This window comes from Periplaneta americana, chromosome 7 (genome assembly GCF_040183065.1).
Source record: "Periplaneta americana isolate PAMFEO1 chromosome 7, P.americana_PAMFEO1_priV1, whole genome shotgun sequence".
Classification (NCBI taxonomy): domain Eukaryota; kingdom Metazoa; phylum Arthropoda; class Insecta; order Blattodea; family Blattidae; genus Periplaneta; species Periplaneta americana.
The window spans coordinates 8631009-8654353 of record NC_091123.1 but is presented as its reverse complement, the minus strand read 5'-3'; the positions used below and the strand labels follow the sequence as shown (position 1 = coordinate 8654353).

General features: G+C 37.5%; 1 protein-coding gene across 7 annotated transcripts in view; it reads right to left on the bottom strand.

The window, feature by feature from the left end:
- The window catches only part of Pkn (serine/threonine-protein kinase N), a 251712-nt gene that overhangs the window by 175021 nt on the left and 53346 nt on the right, over positions 1-23345 (bottom strand). For all 7 annotated transcript variants that reach the window (XM_069830226.1, XM_069830222.1, XM_069830223.1 and 4 more), the window contains exon 2: positions 14174-14492. In XM_069830226.1, coding sequence (XP_069686327.1) covers positions 14174-14492 — 319 coding nt within the window. The remainder of the gene's footprint in view (positions 1-14173; positions 14493-23345) is intronic.

The following is a 23345-nucleotide window of genomic DNA, read 5'->3' as shown; positions in this document are numbered from 1 at the left end:
AACTCCTGCGGGACAAAATTCCGGCACATCCGGCGACGCTGATATAACCTCTGCAGTTGCGAGCGTCGTTAAATAAAACATTACATCTACGTAAAATATCTGATTAATATCTCTATGTAGAAACACTGATTCGATCGAATAAAAACAGGGATTAAAATCTACATTACGAAATCTTATTAAATTCAATATCCTTACGAGACACTGAACAGCAGTAGGGATGTCAATCCTAAGTGCCACCTACCTTTACCCCAGAGGAAACACCCTGGTACTCATTTTTCTTAGAAGCTGAGTAACACCAGAACCATGTGCGGCCGAAAGAATTATATTAATGGGGAAGAAAGTCCGTGATCCCTTCAAGAATCGAATCCGTGACATTTCGTATTACGCAATAGCTTAACAGATGCTACAGCGAGCCTCACAGGATGATTCACGACTAATGAAATCAGTTCCATAGACCATTTTGAGCATAAAATGCATATGACCATTGCTCCGGTGATAATTATCATTGGTCTGAAAGTTATTCGTAAAAATCCAAACATCATACTGTGAATCAGGCTTTGGAGTTGCTTGCATAGTAATACAAACTAAACGGAGAGTTGCACTGGGACGTGAAGTACGGGGTGAAGGGGAAGATAGGTCTGGTGATTATCAGCATCGCTTATCAGGGACAGCTGTGCCGAGGTGCGGAACGCTATGCGCCGTTCACATGCGTGCGGCCAAGTAGATTGAAATGGAAGGAGGGATATTTGAAAATCTGCTTCCAAACTGGGTTTATTTTATGATTAATACAGAATTTTTTAATTAAACCGCTGCTACTTTTGTAGGATTCAACCAGCTGTAACACTTCAACGGTCGATAATCTGACCCATATTCATATGACAATTCATTCTCAAAATGGTCCATAAAACGTAGTCAGTAGTCGTGAATCACCCTGTATAACAACTGTGGTTAAAACCAGTAAAAAACTAAAATCTCTATGGAAACTTTGCGATCAAAATCAATAACACAAAGAAACTCTTACTAGAAGTCTATCGGTAAATTCTGATTAAACTGTGAGCTTAATAACTTCGATTAAATGTATACATAAACTCTATGATTAAAATATGTCCAAACACGAATTGAATCTACATCTAAGCAAAAACTGTGATAAAGTCTGTGAAGCGGTAAAAGCCATGATTAAAATCTCTCTCTCTCTCTCTCTCTCTCTCTCTCTTGGGAAATATCTTTATTAAAATCTCCCAATCACTAAAAGCTCAGATTAAAATTTATTTCTGAAACTCTAAGTCCAAACTCTACCCATGTCTTAATAGAATGTAGACTATAGCCTACCGAAGCAGCTCCCAAGTGAAACAGTACAGACGAAAAGTACAATTAATTTATACACGTCAGAAACAGGCTTACAGCAATGATCCCACGAAGTGCAGTGCACAGAAGTTCGCTTGTAACTCATAAAATACAGGCACTTAAATGTGTAATACGATACTCCTTAGCATACATAATTAATGGAACGTGGAGCAGGAACATTAACGTCGCCTATGCCAGCAACCACATTAAGAATTAAAATCCGAGAATTATCATCGCAGGCTGTAACAATTTATTTTCCACCCGTTATCTCTGCGGCTTATCAGAATTGAAGATGAATGGGCTATAAGTTTACAGAAGAGGGAATACAGCACACAAAACATGGCTTGATCTGTCTGTGATAAACTCACAACGCCATTTAAAACATTATTCTGCACTTCAGCCTGTAATACGTCGGAGATAATTCAACAAGACTAGGGAGTCACACGCAAAACCTTAACACAACATTTTGTACCGCGAACTGTTGGCGACCAGATTCGCGCCGGGTTTCATCAACTTTGGTCATATTTTGCTTGAAGAATATAATTTATCCCTCTTATCGTCACGAGGCCGATCTATCGGCCCGCTAATGTTATGCTCATAATACCACCGAAAATCCATCGGTTGCTATTTTTACGTGTTTTTCATTCTTGTTTCAAACATGAGATGTAGGCTGAGCACATACCAATTTATGAAGGGAAGTTCTTATTTTTTCTGGACAGAGTTCGATATTTACAACTATCGATCAACTACAGATTTTATATTAGTATATTAATTGTATATTATATCTCAAGTGAATTAATCGTCGAATTTATCTCGAGCAATTTATGTCTTATAAATTTTATATATATATATATATATATATATATATATATATAATAAATATATTCCCCTTATCTTATGTAACTGCTTTTGATTATAGCCTATGTAATTTTCTACTTTGTTTTATATTCTCCTTATATTATGTAACTGATATTGACTACTTGTAATTTTCTACTATATTTTATGTAATCTCTAAGGTATCTTCCTTTATGTCGTTTTGTATTTCATGCATATTATTATGGTTGAGTGGAAGAGAACGTCTTATGGCCTTAAATAAGGCCTTAACTCTGCCAGGCAAAATAAAACTAGTACTACTACTATATAGATTTTTCCAGTGCCTAAATGTCATATGCAACAAGTGTAAAGAGACAATCTACAACCAGTGCCAGCGTTTTTGGCGCGTGTCTTCGAGTAAAAAGCCAGTCAGTGAGCATTTGTTGCCAGTGCAGCTGAGAACGGTACCACCCAACACGTCACGTCAGCAATTTGCCAATCACAGTTATCACTTTTATTGCCAACTGACAGCGTTCAAAGGCAAGACACTCGCACTTTGCGTTTCTGAAGTGTGTCAATGAGTACACTGTCCAGTCAGTGGCATTTGTTGCCACTTCGGCTGAGAGTGGTACCACCTCCTAAACAGATGTGACGTCAGCAATCTGTCAATCACAGCTGCCAACTTTCTCCGCCCACTCTCAACGTTCCGATTACTTATTTCTCGCGCCAAAAACGGTGGCTTTAGTTATAATGTTTATGTAAAATGTATGCAGTTGTGAAATTATTTGATGAAACATTATCAAAGTTTGTAAAAGTGTTCATAATTCAATGCTTTTTAATGTGTGACCTGTATATACCATATTTTCTCGAATACCCTAAGCACATTTTTTTTCCTAAATATACAAGTAAAAAAAATGGGTGCGCGGGTTATTCGAAATGAAATAGACAACATTGACCGATTTTCCTCCCACGAAATTCCAAAAGTAGTAGCGCGGGTATTTCAATTGCTTACTAAGGCCTAATTACAAATAGCTTTTAGAGAACCCGGAGATTCATTGCCGCCCTCACATATGCCCGCCATCGGCCAAGTACAATCTATCGATCCGATTATTCAATATTTCTATTGTCAACATTGTTATATGGCATTAGAAACACGTGTCATAATCAAGCTCATACTTTGTGAGTCATATTTTCAATGGATCCGTGATGCATATCGCTCCCTCTTGTTGAAAAGAGCTTAAAAAGTAGTGTAGCATTCTATCAACTGGACGGAACAGACCACGATTGTGTATGGAGAAGTGAGAGTGAAGACGATTGCCTGGATAATGATGAAAACTGCGCAGAACGAAGTTAATAGTGATGACAGTTATTTAGGCCTATAATAACAAACCACGTAGTATCATACGAAATAAAGGTAGTTAATTTACTGACGCGTGCTATTAAAACTTCAGGATATCGCGTATGTATACAGCTTGAACTGTTAAACAAAAGAGAAGGTATTAAAAATCCACAGTAAGTGTAAAGGAATGCTAATTTTGAAAATCTCTTTACCTGTTAAAGTAATCTTTTCCAGCATTTTCGTCAAGAAACTGAAGTAACCATTGGATAACCGCATGGGGGTCGAATCCGGGACCTCCTCACAGACAACCAGTTCACCGGCAGTGAACAATGGTGGGTCGGGAGACAGGAAGACGCCCTCCGATTCCGAGAAGCAAAGACTCCTCCCACATGAGAGACACAACCTTTTGAAGGTCAGTGCTCAGTCCTGCTTTGCGGTATCAGTACATGTGGCGAGTTCGACTCTCGGCAGGTATTGCGAGATTTTCGTGACATAAATGCAAATGCAAATTCTTACCAATATACAGAGACTATTAACAAAGAAAGATATGAAATATATGTTACACTACAACATATGATTGGATACATGGTACAGACAGAGCCATGTGGTGGAAAGATGCCAGGGAAAACGCGCTTTAACAAAAATTAAGGGAAATAGATTTCTCTAAAAGTCTAACAGGATCTACACGGGAAATGAACCATAGAAAGTGCTCAGTGGTCACTGCACTTAATTCTGACTGCTAGTATCGTCAACTGAAAAAATGTAAAGTGCGGCTTCCATCGGATGACGAAGTAAAGCCGTCGGCCCTATTTGTTTGACTTGCTACATGTGACAGACCACTTTAAGAATAGGCTATACAGGGTGTTTCATCTAACTTTGAGATCTCAAATATTTTGGAAACGAAATAAAATATGAAGAACCTACCCACGTCAGAGACTCACAAAACGAGAAGATACAGGCCTATACAATCCAACAAATTCAGAATTATTTTCTGACACAAAGTGTATTCCCTATTTTTATATGTAACAGCATGTTTTTCTAGTGAAATAAAAGCAGAGGTAAAATTAATGACAATAGCATTGGTTTCACTTTACTAAACCAAATATCTTCAGAGAGATAATTCATGGAGGATGTAAGACTGGAAACTCTTCTGTCAATGTTATTCTAGTATGATGGTTGCCCCGCACACTTCGCACAGAGAGGTAGTTGATGAAAGTTCAAAGAACTCTGAACTTAGCCCCGTCACGATAAAAAGAGCCAGATGACTCTGCACCGTTTCAGACAATAGCGCCACCGAGTAGCGCTGCTGTGTGGCTCAAACACGCCACCAATTAACACAGCTTTGTGCGAACAACCCCAAATCTTTGTCAGCTACAACCTGCAGTTTTGCTACCCATCGACCGTCCCAATGGCTCGGTTTAACTTCAAGTGTGTACATCTTCATTTAGAAGCCATGTTTTCCAGACGGCGATCAAGTAAACTCCGACTACTTCGGTGCCTTCTGCCATTGTCATTACACCATTGCTCCACTACATCTCGTCTCTGAACAGTCTCTTTAAAAGAAAAGGGGCGTTAAATAATATATTATCATTACTCATAGCTGACAATACCGACGACCATTAATCTCGCTCTTCGTACAGCGAGCCGACAATCCAAATAGATCGTCCACATTGTTCTCGCCGACGTATTTGTCAGCCGACTGGGTCGACCCTTGGGACGCAGATGCACGCCTAACACAGCCCGGGGCGCTGGGAGAGCCACAACATTAAGTCTAATTTATTCCTCCTCCGGCGATGTGACCTGCTTCGTCCAATTAGCGCCGCTCATGTCGGCGGTTCACAACTCGTGATCCGTAGTCCAATAAGGGCACCACGGCGGTGCCTTTATCATCTTGCATCGGTGGAAATGCTGATAGTGAGATGGTGTTTTGGCGAGAAGAGTCTGAGCATATACGAAGTTAGATTACCTGATTTTCGTCTTACAGCTGGAAAAAATTTAAGAAACCCCCAATCAGGTAATCAGTGTAAGTGTGATTCGAATTCGCGCCGGAGTGCATACAAGGAGCACGAGTGCTTCCGCTGCCCACACATAAGTGGATAGTCGGCCTGGTGGCGCAGTCTGTATAGGGCTGGCCTTCTATGCCCAAGGTTACGGGTTCGATTTCGGTTCAGGTCGATGGCACTTGAGTGTGCTTAAATGCGACAAGCTCATGTCAGTAGGTTTACTGGCATGTAAAAGAACTCCAGCGGGACAATATTCCGGCACTCCGGCGACGCTGATATAACCTCGGCAGTTGCAAACGTCGTTTAATAAAGATTTTATTTACAGCAGATACAACAATATCTTTTCACTTTCACACTAATTTAATGCTTTCATAATACTGTCAATGACATTTCCGTCTATAATAAAATGTTCTTTCTTCAGACATTCGTTAAAATCACTATCACCACCATTATCTTTATCCTTCACGAATTAGCCCTTTGTAGACTTGTTTCGGCCCCATCCAACAGTCATCTGCTTTTCTGTGTCTCTTTTTGTGTAAGAGATGATGATTTTTGAGATTCTAGTGTTATCCTTCTGGTGACATGGTACAGCCAATTAGATTTGTACGAGTAAGTATTAATTTCATTTTTAACAGATTCAACCTTCAATTTCTATAAAATTTCTACGTTCACTTTTAAATCCAAGAGGGTATATCCTATTGTTTTTCTGAAAACATTCATTTCTTCGTCCTTTTGTTTGAAACTTCAAATTTCACTAACTTATAGAAATATAGAAAGGACTAAAATATTAAATGTTCTGACTCAAGAGGATTTTTGTGCTAAATTAGGTTTTAGAATAATTAAGTATTATTCAGTATTCTTGAAATCTGAGTTAATCTTGCGATTCTCTTGTCGCCAACAGTAAACTCCGGCACGAGCATATAAAACCTACACTCAGGTAAAGTTAAATTAAGTAAAGTAAAATCCAAGTGACAGTACAAAAATTAAAATTTTTGCTATGTCCTTTATAATTTTCTTACTAAGTTACTATGTTATTTTATTTAAATGTTGGGTTATTTTGATGAAATAAACTCTAAATTTTAATATTTCTTTTTGTATGTTTAGCAGACGCAAGTGTGCAATACATTGGTGTTTGGTTTTATACTCTTCCTAAAGCCTTATTAACTTATCAGACATACTGAAACAAATAATAACTAAGTTTTTTTGGCTTATTTATTTAATTTAGGAACATTCTTCATGGCAGCAACCAGTAATCGGGAATATAATTAATTATATTATCAATAAATCACAAATAATTACTTACATTCCCGATTACTGATACTGTCATAAAGAATGTTCAATAACAAACTAAACAAATAAATAAAAACTTTATTTTTGTTTCAGTACTCGTATATCTAATAAGTTCATAAATGTATCAGAATGTAACGTGAGTTATACTGTGGAATGACCCACAACGGCTATCCCCGTCCGACACAATTACACCTCGCAGTTCATGCCATATGAGCCAAAGTCTCCGGCGTTAGAAAAGTTCACGCTAGTTTTTTTTTTTCATTGTAATTTCAGAGTGTCTGGATTCTTTCAATCCTCTCTCGCTTAGTTCCCAGCCACAGTTGCCATGGCAACCAGTAAGCTTGTGTTTCATGTGTGGACAGGTGGCCGGGTCAGTCTGACTAATCTCAAACGCTTCTGCGAGACCTTCGGAGTGACACAGAGCTGGCACGAGGCCAGCACGCTCCATATCCGCGAAAACGCCTTTATCACTCCGCGCATCGACCAACTCCTTGAAGAACTGGACGACAGTGTCGTGCTACAACCGCGTTAAAGATCTTGATTTTGATCCCGATGTGTACAAATAAAACTAGCGGAAGACGAAGACGATATTGGGGCAGCTTTTCGCGGTATACACCAGTTTCCTTTCTATCATTTAATTTCTCCATTATTCTCTGTCAGAGTTATTGTATGGGTAGAAGTAGTAGCAACGGGAGCTACTGCTACCGCAACGAAAGAAGCGACATCTGTCGTTTCTAGTGAAGCACGTGGAAGATACAGGAACAGAACGTGGCGCAGCTGCTATTGTCCGCGGCAAATCTCCTGCATATGACCTTCAGCGGCTTCACAGCTCCCGCGAATCACGGCAGTGCAACGTTGCCTAATAAAGAAATATCGCTATCAAAGGGGACTTTGGCGGTCGAGCATTTACTTAATTTTGAAATTCAATAGCTTGCCAGATAAAGAGGATGCATTTATAAGTATGTCCGAAAAAAAAACGTAATTTGTACCGTTCCCTCCGTACAATTAGGGTTATAACGCAGTATTCGATTTTAACGGATTCCGGAAGAATAGCGCTATTGTTTAGAACGCCTGCATCACTTAAGATAAGTAGATACAAGAAAACAGAAGCCAAACACACACGGTCAAGCTGGTACATTCTTATCATTCTTCCTCTGTATTTATATTTGCACAAAAAGCAAGTCATTTCTCGTTCATGTGAAAAAATATTTCTGTTACATCTTATCGCTTAGTAAACCAAGTGGTAGTGATAAAAGAGAGACAAAAAGTTGTTTTATGCTTATTGATATTTAGAGTTTACGAGTTATTTTTTTAATATTCCAGCATTCTTCCTCTTTTAACAGACAAAAGGCTGAGTCTTGAGTCCTTCGACGAAGCGAAAACGGTCGTTTTACTCGCCGTAACTCGGAAACCAGTAAGGATTTTGAGTAGCAATAACTTTTAAAAGTAATTTCCATTCTTTTCCAACATTTCTCTCACTTGACCCCCATCTAACGTGAAAAACAAAAAAGTTAGCCGCTTACCAACTTTTGAAGGTGTAATTTTGATTTCCGATATTTCTCTATGCTTTCCTCAGACATTCACCTATCAATCATAAAAATTATAGCACGAGTAAGGTATATGTGAAGTAGTGACTAAATAATGAATAGCAAAAACAAGGAAGAATAAGCATTAAATAGACGATGGGCTGAGCAGTAAGAGGGGAGGTAGCTAGTGAGATTAGGGCAGTTTTAATAAAGTGCACTTGTATTTGTAATGATTGTTAATGGTGGCACCGTGAAAATGTGAGGTCCATCATTATATGTAAAAAATGCTGTGACGATATATATCACATCATATCATATCATATCATATCATATCATATCATATATCATATATATCGTATCATATCATATCATATCATATCATATCATATCATATCATATCATACCATATCATATATCATATCATATATCATGTCATATCATCGTATCGAATTATATCATATCATATCATATATATATATTTGATGTGCATAATTCCCCGATAAATTGATTTGTATCTAGGAATAAATTTATAAACAAATCTCTGTACATAGATGGAATGCTCAAAACCAGTGTCACATATAGGAGGATGAAAATGCATATTTTCGTAAAAATTTCAGAATCGATTTTTGCAATACTTTTTCTAATGAGAAAGTAAACAATAGCATGACAACTACGTACGGACCGTATTTATAAACTTTCTGCAGAGCAGCTACTGTATATTCGCATAAGAACTGGTCGGAATCGAGGCAGGATTTCTACTGTTGAGAAGCTAGTAGCGCATTCAAGAGAATCGAGGCAAGGACAACGAATAAAATTGACTTAAGGCAAACCCGACCGAGCTGTCTGCGTTGTTACAGCAGCCCACGACCGCGTGAACTGTCCCGTCCGCTACATGGCAGTGTACATGTTTCCTTTTCGGAAACCAGCCTAATATGGACGGGTGGAGGTTCGAACCCCTGACCTTGATCAGTCAATGTCCTCCTCGACATCACGTGGGTTCGCGGCACGGTTGACATCACTCCGAGGTGCAGTACTCGCTGGACAACGAGCCCGCCTACAACCCCGTCAACACGAGCGTGAACTCAATCTTGTGAGAAAAAATACCTGTTCATTGTGGTTCATACAATACCCAACTCACTCTCCGTCACTTTCACTATCTCGCATTCACTCTCGTCTAGCGGTCACTATGCTGGCCATGGATCCGAGGGTCGCGGTTCAAACCTGGCCGAATGCGATAAATTTTGTGGTTACATGAGATGAACGAGTATTTTGAATGCATAGTGTTTCGAGAGCACAAGACGGTCTAATTACCTTTTTTTCCTTTATCTGAGTCATACATCGTTCGTATATCGAGCGCACGTGACAGTACCCTTTCTAGAGTTGTAAAGATGTTGTAAACACCATAGATTACGAAATGGCAGTGTAGAATACCGTAGTTTTCCTAGTAGCATTAGTAGAATATAATGAAACCTTAGAAACACCAAGTCTGTGCTAGTTGCAACACAACAGGCGGTGTTATCTATCAATGCTACTAAAAATGAGGACACAATAAGCAGATTCTATAACATACAGCTTCGTGACCTAGGACCAGCATTCGTGACTACATCATGAGATTGCGGGTTCGATTCTCGTTCTGAGCATGAAAATTTGTCCTTAACGAGGCTATTTTACTCGTAAAGATATAGAAGCTAAGTGAGTGTAGGGCCTATAAGAAGGATTTCTGTACGCAGAAGCACTTCTGTGCTCAAGTAAAAGTTCTCAAAATGCGTCGTCCTAAGTCTGAAATGTGTGAACTGCACGATACAAAAACCATCAACAAGACAAAAGCCAAATGCAAATATTGCGCATCGATTACCATAATGCAGTGGCAACTGAACACTGAAGTTATTACTCCAAAAATGTAAGTAATGCAGTACAAATTCAAAATTATAATAAAGTTAATTTGAACACTAAATCAAATTATATAGCTGACTGAAAATAAAAAAAAACACTGTATCAATGAAAATTACATAATCAAACACTTCTGTGACCACCTAAAGTGTAACTTCTAACAATTTAAATCTTTAACGTTGATATCTCATTTTTAATTAAATGAAATTGAAGATTAATTCATATAATTTAAGCTATAATACGCTTTTTTCCTACAGACATTCTTCATTATAAAGTCGCTCAGGTATCTTCCAGATCTTTACGAGTTCCAGAAAAATAGTACTCCAGAAATGTATTTTTATAATGAGGGAGCACTAATAAATTGATAGCAAAATGTCGGCGATTGTTTCATAAAAGTAAGTTAACACAAATTCTGGCTAAATACTATCTGATATCTCATACATACGTCCAAATTACCATTCACACTAATTATAACACTCATAACCAGCTTACAGCCCTATATGAGTATCCTACAAAGGCATTTCGTTGATTTATTATGATTCTGTAACCCTTCATTAAAGAAAAATACTTCGATTCCTATACATGCATTCAAGTTTCCTTTCTGATCAATACTACGACCTTCTCTACCGTATATCTGATTTTTGTATTCAATCAAAACTACCGGAACAGTATTCTACAAGGCCGCAACCCTAACCTTTTCCCTTTACCTGAGCCATACAACTGCCTTCTTTCAATTTGCGATTGAACGAAATTCTAATAAGACTGAAAACATGAAATTATCTTATTTCCCTAGAATCCTTCTAAGGACTCCGGCACCCACTTCTCATTCTAGTGGTGACATCATGAAAGCATGAAGCTGTACCTCTATGCCTACAATGTGCTTTTATGCTGTTTAAAGGGAATACCTTTATCCTTACTGTTATGTACAATGTATCTGATTTAAGCCGTTCATTTTTGTTTAGGCAACCCAAATATCAGTCCAGACATGTGGGAGGTATTTAATGGTTTCGCAGGCGGAATCAGGAGTGTCCACTGACGTGGTCACGTGAATGTTACGAATTTTACTTTTCTTGTGATAATTTTGCGTTATACATGTGTAGTCAATCTGTTATGTTAATTATTTATTTTCTTCTTTCCAACTTTCTTGTGGTCGCATTTTTCAATGACTGGTGTTTTATCGAGTCTTTTGCTCTTATATTATTTCTTAATAAGTTATCTCCAATTTCTCATATTAATTTTTGTTTCACTTGGAATAAATAATGGACATAATAAGAAAGTATCTGTAAAGAACAGAATGCGTAGAGTTCTAACACAATTTATTCATGTACTTAAAGATTTTTGGGTATGCCACTTCTAGCTAAACTACCTTGAGAACGTCACAACCTGACTAGACCATGAAAAACGAAGGATCAGGACTATGACATATCATGGTCTACGACATACGAGATCAATGACAACCCCCATGGAGCTGGGCCATGCCGCCGTATACTCCTTGCTGGAATATCTTATATTCAATTCTTCTGTCGCTATCATTCGCTTTTGCTGTCACGAGTTTCAGATATTCGAACCGTGAATGATTACTGAAGGCAGGAATCAAGCTGTGGAATGTTCTGGTTCATAATATGTTTCATCGATTAATATTCCCTTTTTAAAGTAGTACTAAATGGGACCTTCTAGAATCATCTGCTAACGGAATTTTACATTAAAGAGTACGAAAAGAAGAACTGGGTATCGAGCTCTCACAGACAGATAGAGCCCATTACTCTAGCTGAGAGCCATTAACTACCTTGAGAGATACGTGTATTAGAAATTAATGTTTCTTTACTCAAACGCATCGTATGAAACAATATATTAGGGGTACTCAGTCAACCATTTTATATGCATTTATTATTAAAACTAAAATACAAGCGCTTCGAGTTAGAGAATTTCAACGAAAAGTGTCCATCCCTAGTCGTGTTGTGAGTGATGCCTAAAAGAATTTAAGAACGACTTGAGTCAGACACCCTGTATATTGCGTGCCCCATTCCAGAATTACTCGTACAAAAAGGAAAAAAAAAAATAAAAATAAAATAAGCTCAACATTTTGAAAGCATTCACTGCACTCGGAAGAGCGAATGAACGGAAGATAAATACGTCATGTAAAAAACCACTTTTTCAGTGTAAGACAAGCTAAAAACGTATATTTTCGTCAAAATCCCTAAACAGAACTCTGCAGCGTCGCAAAACTTCATACATACTTGGTGTAACGACAAAGTAATAGTCCTCCGTGCCAATACATTGATAAATGTCTATGCTAATTCGAGCTCACCAATAAGGCGAGATCAGCAAAGCAAGGTATGTGAGTCACGTTGCCGGTAATGATTTCTTGTTTGCAAGTTGCACACGCAAGCGACGAGCAACGAATTGTCGTCAGCCGAAGAAAACCACCGCTCAAACGCGGCTTCTACGAAATAGCTCCACAAATATCCCACAGCCATCAGCAATTCTAAACAAGGTCAACAAATCGCAACTCCCATAAATCATTCAACTTTCACGGGCACTCTGTTCTCTGTATCGCCAATGCGTCGGCTTTCCACAATGGAAACCTGGGTTCAAATCTTGGTGGGTCGCAGCGAGATTTGTGACGAAGAAGGATGACGTTGGAGTAGCATCTACCGCCTCTCCTGTCCTCATAACGACAATAACACTATTTTCTATGGAAAATCGCTGTTAAATTAACACAAGAGAGAGAGAGAGAGGATACGCTTTTGGAATCGCGGGTTTCGGTCACTGTCTCTGAAGTTGATGATGTAAAACCAAGTACTTACAGAAAATCCGAATTATTAAAGCTTAAAGGATTCCGAGTTATATGCAGCAAAAGTAGAATCTGACGCCTTATTAAGACGACGAGCTACTGAAATTTCTAAAATCAATTTCTGAGCTAGAGGGTTGGAATTCTTACTGAATATGCATATCAATATTCACTTAAATTTCATTATTTTCTCATAAACACTTAAAATAATAGAATTCATTTTATCTTTATTTTAATTTTCTTGTGAAAATCCTATTTCTATATGATTATATATATATATATATAATTGTTTTAAATATATTTTTTTCTTAAAGGTAACATGCATATTGTGCAATGGAGCATTAGTAATGACCTATTCTTAATTTGTTCATTTGTAAAAAAATATATAATTTCTTCTATGTTCAAACATTAATAAAACAAATAATACTACTTTACGCATAATTCTCTAGCAATAAAACTATGCTGAGTACAGCCAATCAAACGCTCCATTTCATGCATAGTTAGTAACCATCTATTAATATCAAATTATCTGCAAAGGTTTTTAGAAAACAACAGAACATAGAATTGATTACTAACAAGTTGCCACTAGTTCAACTCTAGCCAGAATGCAATCGTAGCGCCAGGAGAATCATATGAAGCAGTTTTCGTGATCGATTTGTGGAAGGAGGGATATGATGCTATGAACTGCATTAATCTTGCTCAGGATAGATTGGAACCGATGGCGGATTTATGTGAGAGCGGCAATGAACCTCCGGGTTCTCTAAAAGTCATTTGTAAGTAAATATATAGGGCCAAGAGGTTTTGCAAAGATATACGAACAGTAGTAACTTCTTCAAAATGTGTTGTGTATAAAAAATAGCCTATAAAAGGAGCATTATGAAACTTTCCCTGCCAATAACTCAACCGTTTAGCGCTGTGTAATTTAGCTTTGCTATACTTCGTTATACATCATCTACTTGCATAAGAAAGAGAATTTTCAAAATCTGTGACCCAAAAAGCTTGTCTGCTCCTTATTTGCTGTCAATTGTTCGGCACTGGAAACCAACGGGGCACATAACGCCTTACAGTTGTTTTATGGCGGTCGAAGAGGGCACGTCTTCGTTTTACGAGCCAAGATCTCCATTGCCCAGCAATTAAACTCAAAACGACAACGGAAGTGTGGAATATGCATGCTGACCTTGTCCGTTGTTGAGGGCGAGGGGCGGGGTGCCGGGCGCGCTCTGCAGGATGATCTGCGACTCCAGCTCCTGCAGTTCCGCCTGCAGCTCGGCCAGCTTCGTGTTGGCCTTCTTCACGATAGTGGCCACGTCGGCCAGACTGCGCCGGTCCTTTGCCACCTCGCGCAGCTTCTCGGCGCCCTCCTTGATCTTCAGCTCCTTGCGGATCTCCCGGCGGATGTGCTCTTTGAGCTCGTCCAGCTTGTCAACGTCCGCCTCGGCCTGCAGGCCGTACTTGTGGCTTAGTTCGTATAGCACGGGGTGCCGGATGAACTCCCCCTGCAACAAAACACACAACACCATTATTATTATTATTACTTCAACTGTTATCATTGACAGTTCTATTATCTACAAAAACATAATTTACTTTGGTAGGGCTATATTTCTAATCCTAAAGCATCTTTTTCAGGACATCGCCGGACTGCGGTCCATGTTCGATGTCTTTGTGAGACCATTTTCCCTAAACGCGAAAGATTTCCTTTATTTCATTATACTTATGTGGTGATCTTAATATATTATCTAGGTTATAATGTAATATATATCTGGTTAGAATAAATATAATTAAAGGTATATTAGGTTTATTAATTGCAGCTATTTTATGGAGTAGTTTTCTTAGTTGAATTATTTTTCCTACTCCTTTATTAATTTGTTTACCTTTCTATTTTAAAACTTTAGTTTTGTTGGTTAGATTTAGAGGGAGATGAATTGGGTATGACATTTCTAAGGTCACATTGGTAATAATGAGTACGGTTTGAATAAACTGGCTGTATGAGGTTAGGCATTAGTGGCCAGTTTTCATATGTTAGGCTAACCCTTAAATTGGCAAAACTTCATTTCTCACAGTAGTTTATTAAACCGTGTCGGACTGTAAAGAAAACAACTGTCGCAATGTCCATATTTTTATGTTGTGCAATATTACAGTATTGTAAAATTTTTATTTTCCTACCAATTGTTTTCTATTGTTCTATTAAAATTATAGCATATAGCCTATTACCCTGTTGTATCCTATAGGATACATTGCCAATTTAAGAGTTAACTGCAGGAAAGAGCGCTTCCCACCCTCTAGCTAAAATATCAGTGAATGGACAATACAGTCTTAGTTAATGTTTGTAAACAAAACCCACGGACCAAGGATGCCTATCCTGATACAGCTACTTTATCCGAATCATAGTAATAAGTTAATAAAGGCCTGGGCACTATTAACTCAATTCAGTCACTACAGATTTCCTCTTAACTCCCCACCTTCTCTGACTGAGACAAGTTGACCGGCAGTCAAGTATTCTCAGCGAGGGATTGCATCATAATTTTACGAACTTTCGACTCTTGCTGGTCGCCTCAATTCCATTACTGATGCACAGTACCCACTGTGCACTTGTTTATAAGCAGTGTAAGCGGAAAGGGCATGGGAGGGGGTTTCAGAGTTCCGTTCCACTTCCTCGTTGTGCCCAGAGCTGAGTTAATATCTGTTAAATTTTATTTTTATTCAAGATTTAAAGACTCTATAAGATTTATACCTTTATTCTACTCATGGCATATCTATTTGGAACTTATTAGAACTCCTAGAGTTACAGTTCAATACTCGGCAACGGGACATATTTTACGCAGCGCGGAATTTGTTTGAATTTTATCGTATTTTCTCCAAACTAGAATTCTCTCGATTCCATCGAGGAGCAATTTTATCAAGAATGTTTCAGCAGCATCGGCTTCCGGTACGTTGAACGTTTGTTGCTTTTTCAGAGGTAATTTGATTAGTAGCTACTAACCGTTCCACTAACATGAAATTTTATATCAAAATTAATGTGCGAGATATTATGGTAGTGGCGGTAGTTGTAGTAATAGTAGTAGCAGCAGGTAGCAGCGGCGAGCGGTGATGACGTTTTCGTGGAAGCAATTCCATGGAAACCCTGTATGTAGGCAACAGGCATCGAAGCCCAGTCGAGCAATGGCATACATACACTGCTTCCCTTCACGTCATGCTACCGCACGCCACTGGCATGAAGTAGTAGTACTAGCAGTAGTAATAGGACATAATAGAAGCCAAAGTCAGACATCTATATGTATCAAGCTATGAAAATAATATACCAGGATTCTGAAGTTGGTATCAAATTCGCAAACGAGAAGATCAATAGCTACCACGGATACGGTCGCTATGCAAAACAACTTACATAACGGCTCGCCTTATCTCGCGACCCGGTTTTACCAGGCATGCGAGTCGCACATCATTGTTTACCGGCTTCTGTCCAATTCATTCATGCACAAGTGCAGCCAACACAACTGGATAATGTCCAATGAAACAAGTCACTCGCCGACCAAATCACTGCTATCAACCTTGAAACGTCGACAAGTGCGCGATGCCCCCGATGATTACTCACAAGGAACTCCATAGACAGTAATGACTGTCGACGTTGCCAAATCAAACAGTAACAATGCAACACTTTCTCCACATCATCCTCGCGAAACAGTACATGCCTAAATTACTATTCTTCAGAAAGTGGGTGTTACCAAACGACAGATACTTTCTCATACCAATTATACTGCAATTAAAATAGTAATTGCTACATTACCCAAGACGCATTCTTGGAGATTCCTTTCTTTTATCAAACTCACAACATTTCCACATGCAGCAGTGACTACGCCGCCCTCACATAAGCCCGCCATCGGTCCCTATCCTGAGCAAGATTAATCCAGTCTCTACGATCATATCCCACCTCCCTCAAATCCATTTTAATGTTATTCTCCCATCTATGTCTCGACCTCCTCAAATATCTTTTTCGCTCCCAACTAACACTCTGTACGCATTTCTGGATTCGCCCATATGTGCTACATGCCCTGCCCATCTCAAACGTCTGGATTTAGTGTCCCTAATTATGTCAGGCAAAGAATACAATGCGTGCAGTTCTGCGTTGTGTAACTTTCTTCATTCTCCTAAAACTTCATTCCTTTTAGCCCCTAATATTTTCCTAAGCAACTTATTCTGGAACATCCTTAATCTCTGTTCCTCTCTCAAAGTAAGAGTTCAAGTTTCATAACCATACAGAACGACCGGTAATATAACTGTTTTATAAATTCTAACTTTCAATTTTTTTTTAATCAGACTAGATGACAAAAGCTTCTCAACCGAATAATAGCAGCCATTTATCATATTTATTCTGCGTGACTACCTGTAGTTGTAGCAATAGTAAAAGTGTTTATTTAGCAACGTTTTCGACTGCAAAGGTTATTCAGCGTCGAAGTTCAACGTGGGCGAGAAATGGCTAACAAATTTTGCCTGGAGCCTTTTATCAGGGATATAGCCTACTTCTTTTACTTCGCTCCCGCAGGAAGCCACACTAAGGATTTTATCGTCCTCAAAATTCTCATACTCGGCCGGTCTACATATCCTAGCAGTGGATTTTAAGGGATATACTTGATTTTATTGAACGCTTGAAAATAATAAGTATGCAGATTAATTTATAAAAAAAGTGTATAAACGCATAAACTACGAGATACGTCAATCACGCTACATCTCGTATTGGAAAAGAAATTATTAATTAAATGGCAATTACTTCGTCATTACACATATTTCGAAGTAATTAACATAGTCAATAAATAGGTAAATGTTTGTCATATCATTCAGGGATAGTTATATTCTAACAATTCTTTTTCAAAGTCACAAAATGTTCAGGCTTTTGTAGAAGTTCCATACATGCACAACAAAGTTAGAAAGAGGAAGGTTACGTCATTGAAAGTATTCAAAACGAAGCTGTCTGCTGCTTGGACGAAACTATAGTAAGAAATTTCTTCACTGCCTTGCAAAGCGTGGTCCAATCAAATATTGAAGGGGCCGAGACCACAAAAGATAACAAAAACTGTCTAGTTATGCCGGGCAAAATACTATATAGGGTAAAGGTTGGTAAATTGTGATATGAGTAATATTATGATAGTTCTTTTTGAGAATTTATTACAATTTTACTGAGCGAGAGGAAGATCGGTTTTTTGCGTCAAGTATTAAGGGAATGTTCGTGGGCAAGTTTCTGCACAAAACCGGTACCTCTCTCGCTCAGTAAAATTGTAATAAATTCTCAAAAAAAAAATATATATATATATCACAATATTAGGCCTACTCGTATTACAATTTTACCAACCTTTACCCTATACACTCGTATTTTTACTTTTCACGACTAATTCAAATGTCACTAAATTTCTGTACTCTCCCTCGCACTTGTATATTAATTGTAGGACTCTAAGTGTATTTTCCGTGATTGGTGATCTTTCAATCACGTTTCAAATAAATTATTAGGCATTAAGAAGGGGAAAAAACTAGTCAAGATTTCTTGTGCCTTCTGTTAAAAATACATATTTCTTTTATCTCCAGTTACGCAGCTACCATTCTAAGGAAAAAATATAGCTTTTAAATTACTCGTACAAAGATTGTGTTTAAGAAGAGATGTCCTAAACACTGACAAGTACCTAACATCCTGAAGACTAGAGCTACAATATTTTTTTTAAATAAATTGAACTAGATCGAAGTAAAGGCTGGTCCACAATAAACCGAGAACGACAACCAAAACGAGAACGGAAAGCGGAGGACGTGAACGTGAAGATTTTTTATACACAATAAACCGAGAACGGAAACGGCTTTGCATATCGATATGTATGTCAATAACGATATGTAAAGTCGAATATTAGTCTATACATTCAGATATTTTTTGTTATAATTCACCAATGGCGTTTTCTCATGAGTACAATCCAGCCAACATAAACACAGGTTAACCAAATTCAAAATTTATAACACGGAATATTTAAGAATTCAATTTATTCAGGTTGTAGTCTTGTCATATATACACGTAGCACATACTGAAAGTGATTGTACTGAATTTCTGAGTTAGTTATAAGCAATGGATGAAGAAGAAATTAAGTCACGGCCGCTTGCTACGAAATATACGACGACTAAATAGCTTTTTGATGGCAACAGGAGTATTCGGATCTAGTAGGCCGTGATCGGAAACGAAAGTTAAAACTTGGCCAACTCTCACGTTTCCGTTCCCGGGCTCCGGCAAGCTTCTCGTTAATTGTGAATCCTCACATTTAAATACATTTTTTTAAACAATATTTCCGTTCTCGTTCTTGTCGTTTCAATTCCGGGTTTATTGTGAATCAGTCTAAATCCGTAAAATTTTATCCGAAAAAGTTTTGAATTGGAAATATAACTCAATTTCTCAGAAACGAATTTTGAAGACATGCCTAGGTCTACATTCTGTCAAGTAACTTTGATCTTACTGTATGTGGGAAATTAAGAAATTCATTAGAATCGAATTTGACTAATTTGATCGCTTTTTTTTTTATATTCAAGGCCCATTATTTTTAAACTTTTTATTTTATGTGCATCATTCCCAGGCGAACTGGCTTTTGGATATTGAATATGAACTATATTCGTTAAATACTTTACAAGAATTGGTTATAGACCTACATACAGAGAAACGACAACACTTATTCGGCTCTTTCGCCCACATTTCTCACTTCCGTCGCAATAAAATTAGAAACCAATCACAGACAGTGACAAATAATAGGGTCCCGGGATCGATACTCGGCCCCGGAACAATTTTTTCTTGAAATTATTCAAACCTGCTTTACAGGGAGCTACTACCTGAAAGCCAGATTTGCATGATATACTGTATTTCGTTACTGGAGTTACGTTAACAGGAAGCCACAATTTAAGTCACACAGAATTTGTGTGCACTCGAAGTTGGGTTCTGGCGTCTTGTCAGCCCATTTGAGTTGTGTGGATATAAAGGAAAGATTGTGACGGTGTCGTGTATAGTTCCTGAGGTAGCTCAGTCGGGAGAGCATTCGTGAGCTAAGCGAAGGGTCCCGGGATTGATACCCGGCCCCGGAACAATTTTTCCTTGAAATTATTCAAACCTGCTTTACAGGGACCTACTACCTGAAAGCCAGATTTGCAAAATAATAGAACTCCCAGGTCCTGACGTCAGAATGATACAAGATCACAAATTATGACAACATGAATATAAAAATACATCTGATCCCAATGGAATGTAAATCTTTACTTTCCTACCGAGAATCGAACCCGAGTCAATATCCGTATAGGCCTATATGTAGATATAAACATTACCATGAAATTCTTTACAATCTGCCATTAAATTATTCACAATTTGAATGCCACATACCAAGAAATTCTAGTTACTGTCTGATTTGTGGGATCTAATCCAAAAAAGTCAAGTAAAAATGAGTCGAATGCATCTCCGAAAATGAATTTCTGTTACGTCTGGAAATGTATTTATTTATGGATATACAGTACTTCCTCCAAGCAGTAGCGTGGGGACAATAACAAGAACGTCACTGTTAATCATTCTTCATAAATGTCTTTGTCTTCGTAGAGACCGCAGCTCAAACCTCGGTGCTTGGTATGCAGAGCCGTGCGCCAAGCTCCACGCCGACTGAATTATTCAACACCCGGTACAAGTCCCTTCAAAACCACAGTCTACTGCTCAAGCCTGCAAGATTCTATTACAATCAATAACACACGTGAAATCAACTTAACAACGGTTTTTATATCTGTTTTAGTAGTCTATCATCACGATTTCGTACCCAAGAAATCACATATAAATAATGAACACAAATTTGAAGTTCAATTTAAAATCATAATACACACAGAATTAAATGAATGGTAATTTCCTTATGTCAGTTTTAGTATTATCACAGATTGTATTAACATCGCATAACAAAACAGGCTCTAAGGTTCAATTGCAATCCTTATTAATAATACAAAAAAATGAACTTAACACAGATTTCCTCATGCCAATTTTAGTATTTTCACGATTTCGTATCCTAGCAACCACATATAGTTAACAGATTCTGTTAATGTCACATAAGAAGACTCTCTTCGTTCCCTAGCAACCACATAATTAACATTGACTACTGCGTTAACGCTCCGTAACGAGACTGACCCTAAAATTCAAATACAATTGTTTATTAATAATTCATATAAACTGAACTTAATAGCTATTTTCTTCTCATATTTGACATCACAATTTGATATTCTAGCAACTTCATATAGTTAAAAAATGTATTCACGCCACAAGAAAATTCACTAAAGTTAAACTTCTAATAATAATTCACATAACTCAAGATAACAGAGAACTCCCTATGCTAGTTTTAGTACTATCGCAATTCCGTATCTCAGCAACCACATATATTTAACATCATGTAACAAAACTGAGTCTAAGATTCAACTGTAATATTAATAATGCATGTGAAATGTGCTTAACAGCAATTTTTTTGTATCCTAGCAACCATATATAGTTATAATGTTAAGCCATATCATAAAAAATGGCCCAATATTCAACTACGTAATATAAAGTGAAGACCGAGAATAAGGTTCGATTGCAAATTAACAATGATAGAAGTAACAGGAAGTGTTATCGGGCTATCTCGCAATGAGCTGTACTTAAGATCCGTAACTATGACGACACAGTCGCTTATTTTATGTGACAACTTGCATATTGACTTGCAAGTCTGCGTAAGTCATCTTATCGGACTGAAGAGAAAACACTTTCCAGGAGATTGCACCGATAAGGTAAAATACTCTAACAGGCCAACGAGGTTCAATCTGAGAATATGACACGAATACTCCAAATTTGCTCAAATCCACAGTATCGAAATTGCTCTACATTTTACGCTCGGCGCGCACTTTTACGTAAGAACAGTTTGTCAGTTTTGTCCCAGTCTTTGAGGATGTTAAAACACCAAGACCTTACCCGATTCTAACTGGTAAGAGAAAATAGGTTTGTAATTATTGAAGAGGTGGATTCCAAACTGTCCTAAATCAAACTGACAAGTTATGAGAAAAATGACAAAAACTAATATAACAAATCTGACGCTCTTAGAGCGTACATATGTTTTATTTCAAACGGATCTAAGTCAAGACATAGGAGGGTCTGTTAAATAATCTTAAACAATTATATGGACATGAAAAGGATAAAATTAAATGTGAATGAAACAAGTTGAAATCTATTAAAAAAAAACTTAGGAAACTTTGGAATCCACCTTTTCAATTTCACGCATTATCACTGTCTTTGCAAGGGGTGCCAAAATAAATATTAAGATCTTAGCATAATTCTCTCTTTTCAAATGAACTACAGTAATAGTGTAACGGGCCGTTTACGAGTTGTAAAACTGTTTTTATGGTATAAATTCACTCATGCCAAGGGAGCCTAGAAACAGTAACCGCTAATTCATATATATATATATATATATATATATATATATATACATATATATATTTCGGTCGAGCAGGGAGAGAATGGTGTCGTGTTGTGTTTTATGAAGATTCTCATGTGCCAAGAGCGATAGAACGTAACATACTAATACATTTACAATGTTGTGTTTTAAAGTGCACAATGTAAATTGTACTTTATTTGATTAATTTACTGATAATAAAGTATTCATCAGTCAAGCCGAAAATGCTTTACAGGAAGCTATTTTCAAATTGAATTAAACAGCCATCAATTACAACATGAAAATGTCAATAGATAGGCCTAAAGCTAAAACACTGACAATCCTAAAACAACAACCCATACGAGTAAAGATCGGACTAGTAATAAATAACAAAACAGTTGAATAAGTAAAATACTTCAAATATCTGGGCTGATCCATATCATATGAAGAGTACAGGGAAAAAGCCTGATTAAGTCACGTTTCAATGTTTTTACAGAAGAGCAAGTTAAAAGTTTCAAGACCCATTATATTGTATTGTCTTCGTGTTATCAATCTTCAAATTTCTTTAGACTAATGACGCTGTTATTCCGTATAGTTAAATTAAACAAATCGACACTACCCGAGTTATTACATGACATCTAAAACAGAAAATCGATAATTTTGGACTTATCAAGTTCTTTCCCTGTTTTCTTCATATGAGAAAAGCAATGAAATTGAAGAACAATTACATCAATTTTATCATTTCTTTGGAACAATACGCTGAACATTCCTAAAGCACAGAAGATACCCTAATGAAATTTTAAAAAGTAATGGCAATTCCTGCATTGTTTATGAAGCGAAATTTAGGTCCTAACAAAATATCAAGAAAAGAGAACTGAAGGAAAAGAAATGAAGTTCCACGAATACATAGCTCGA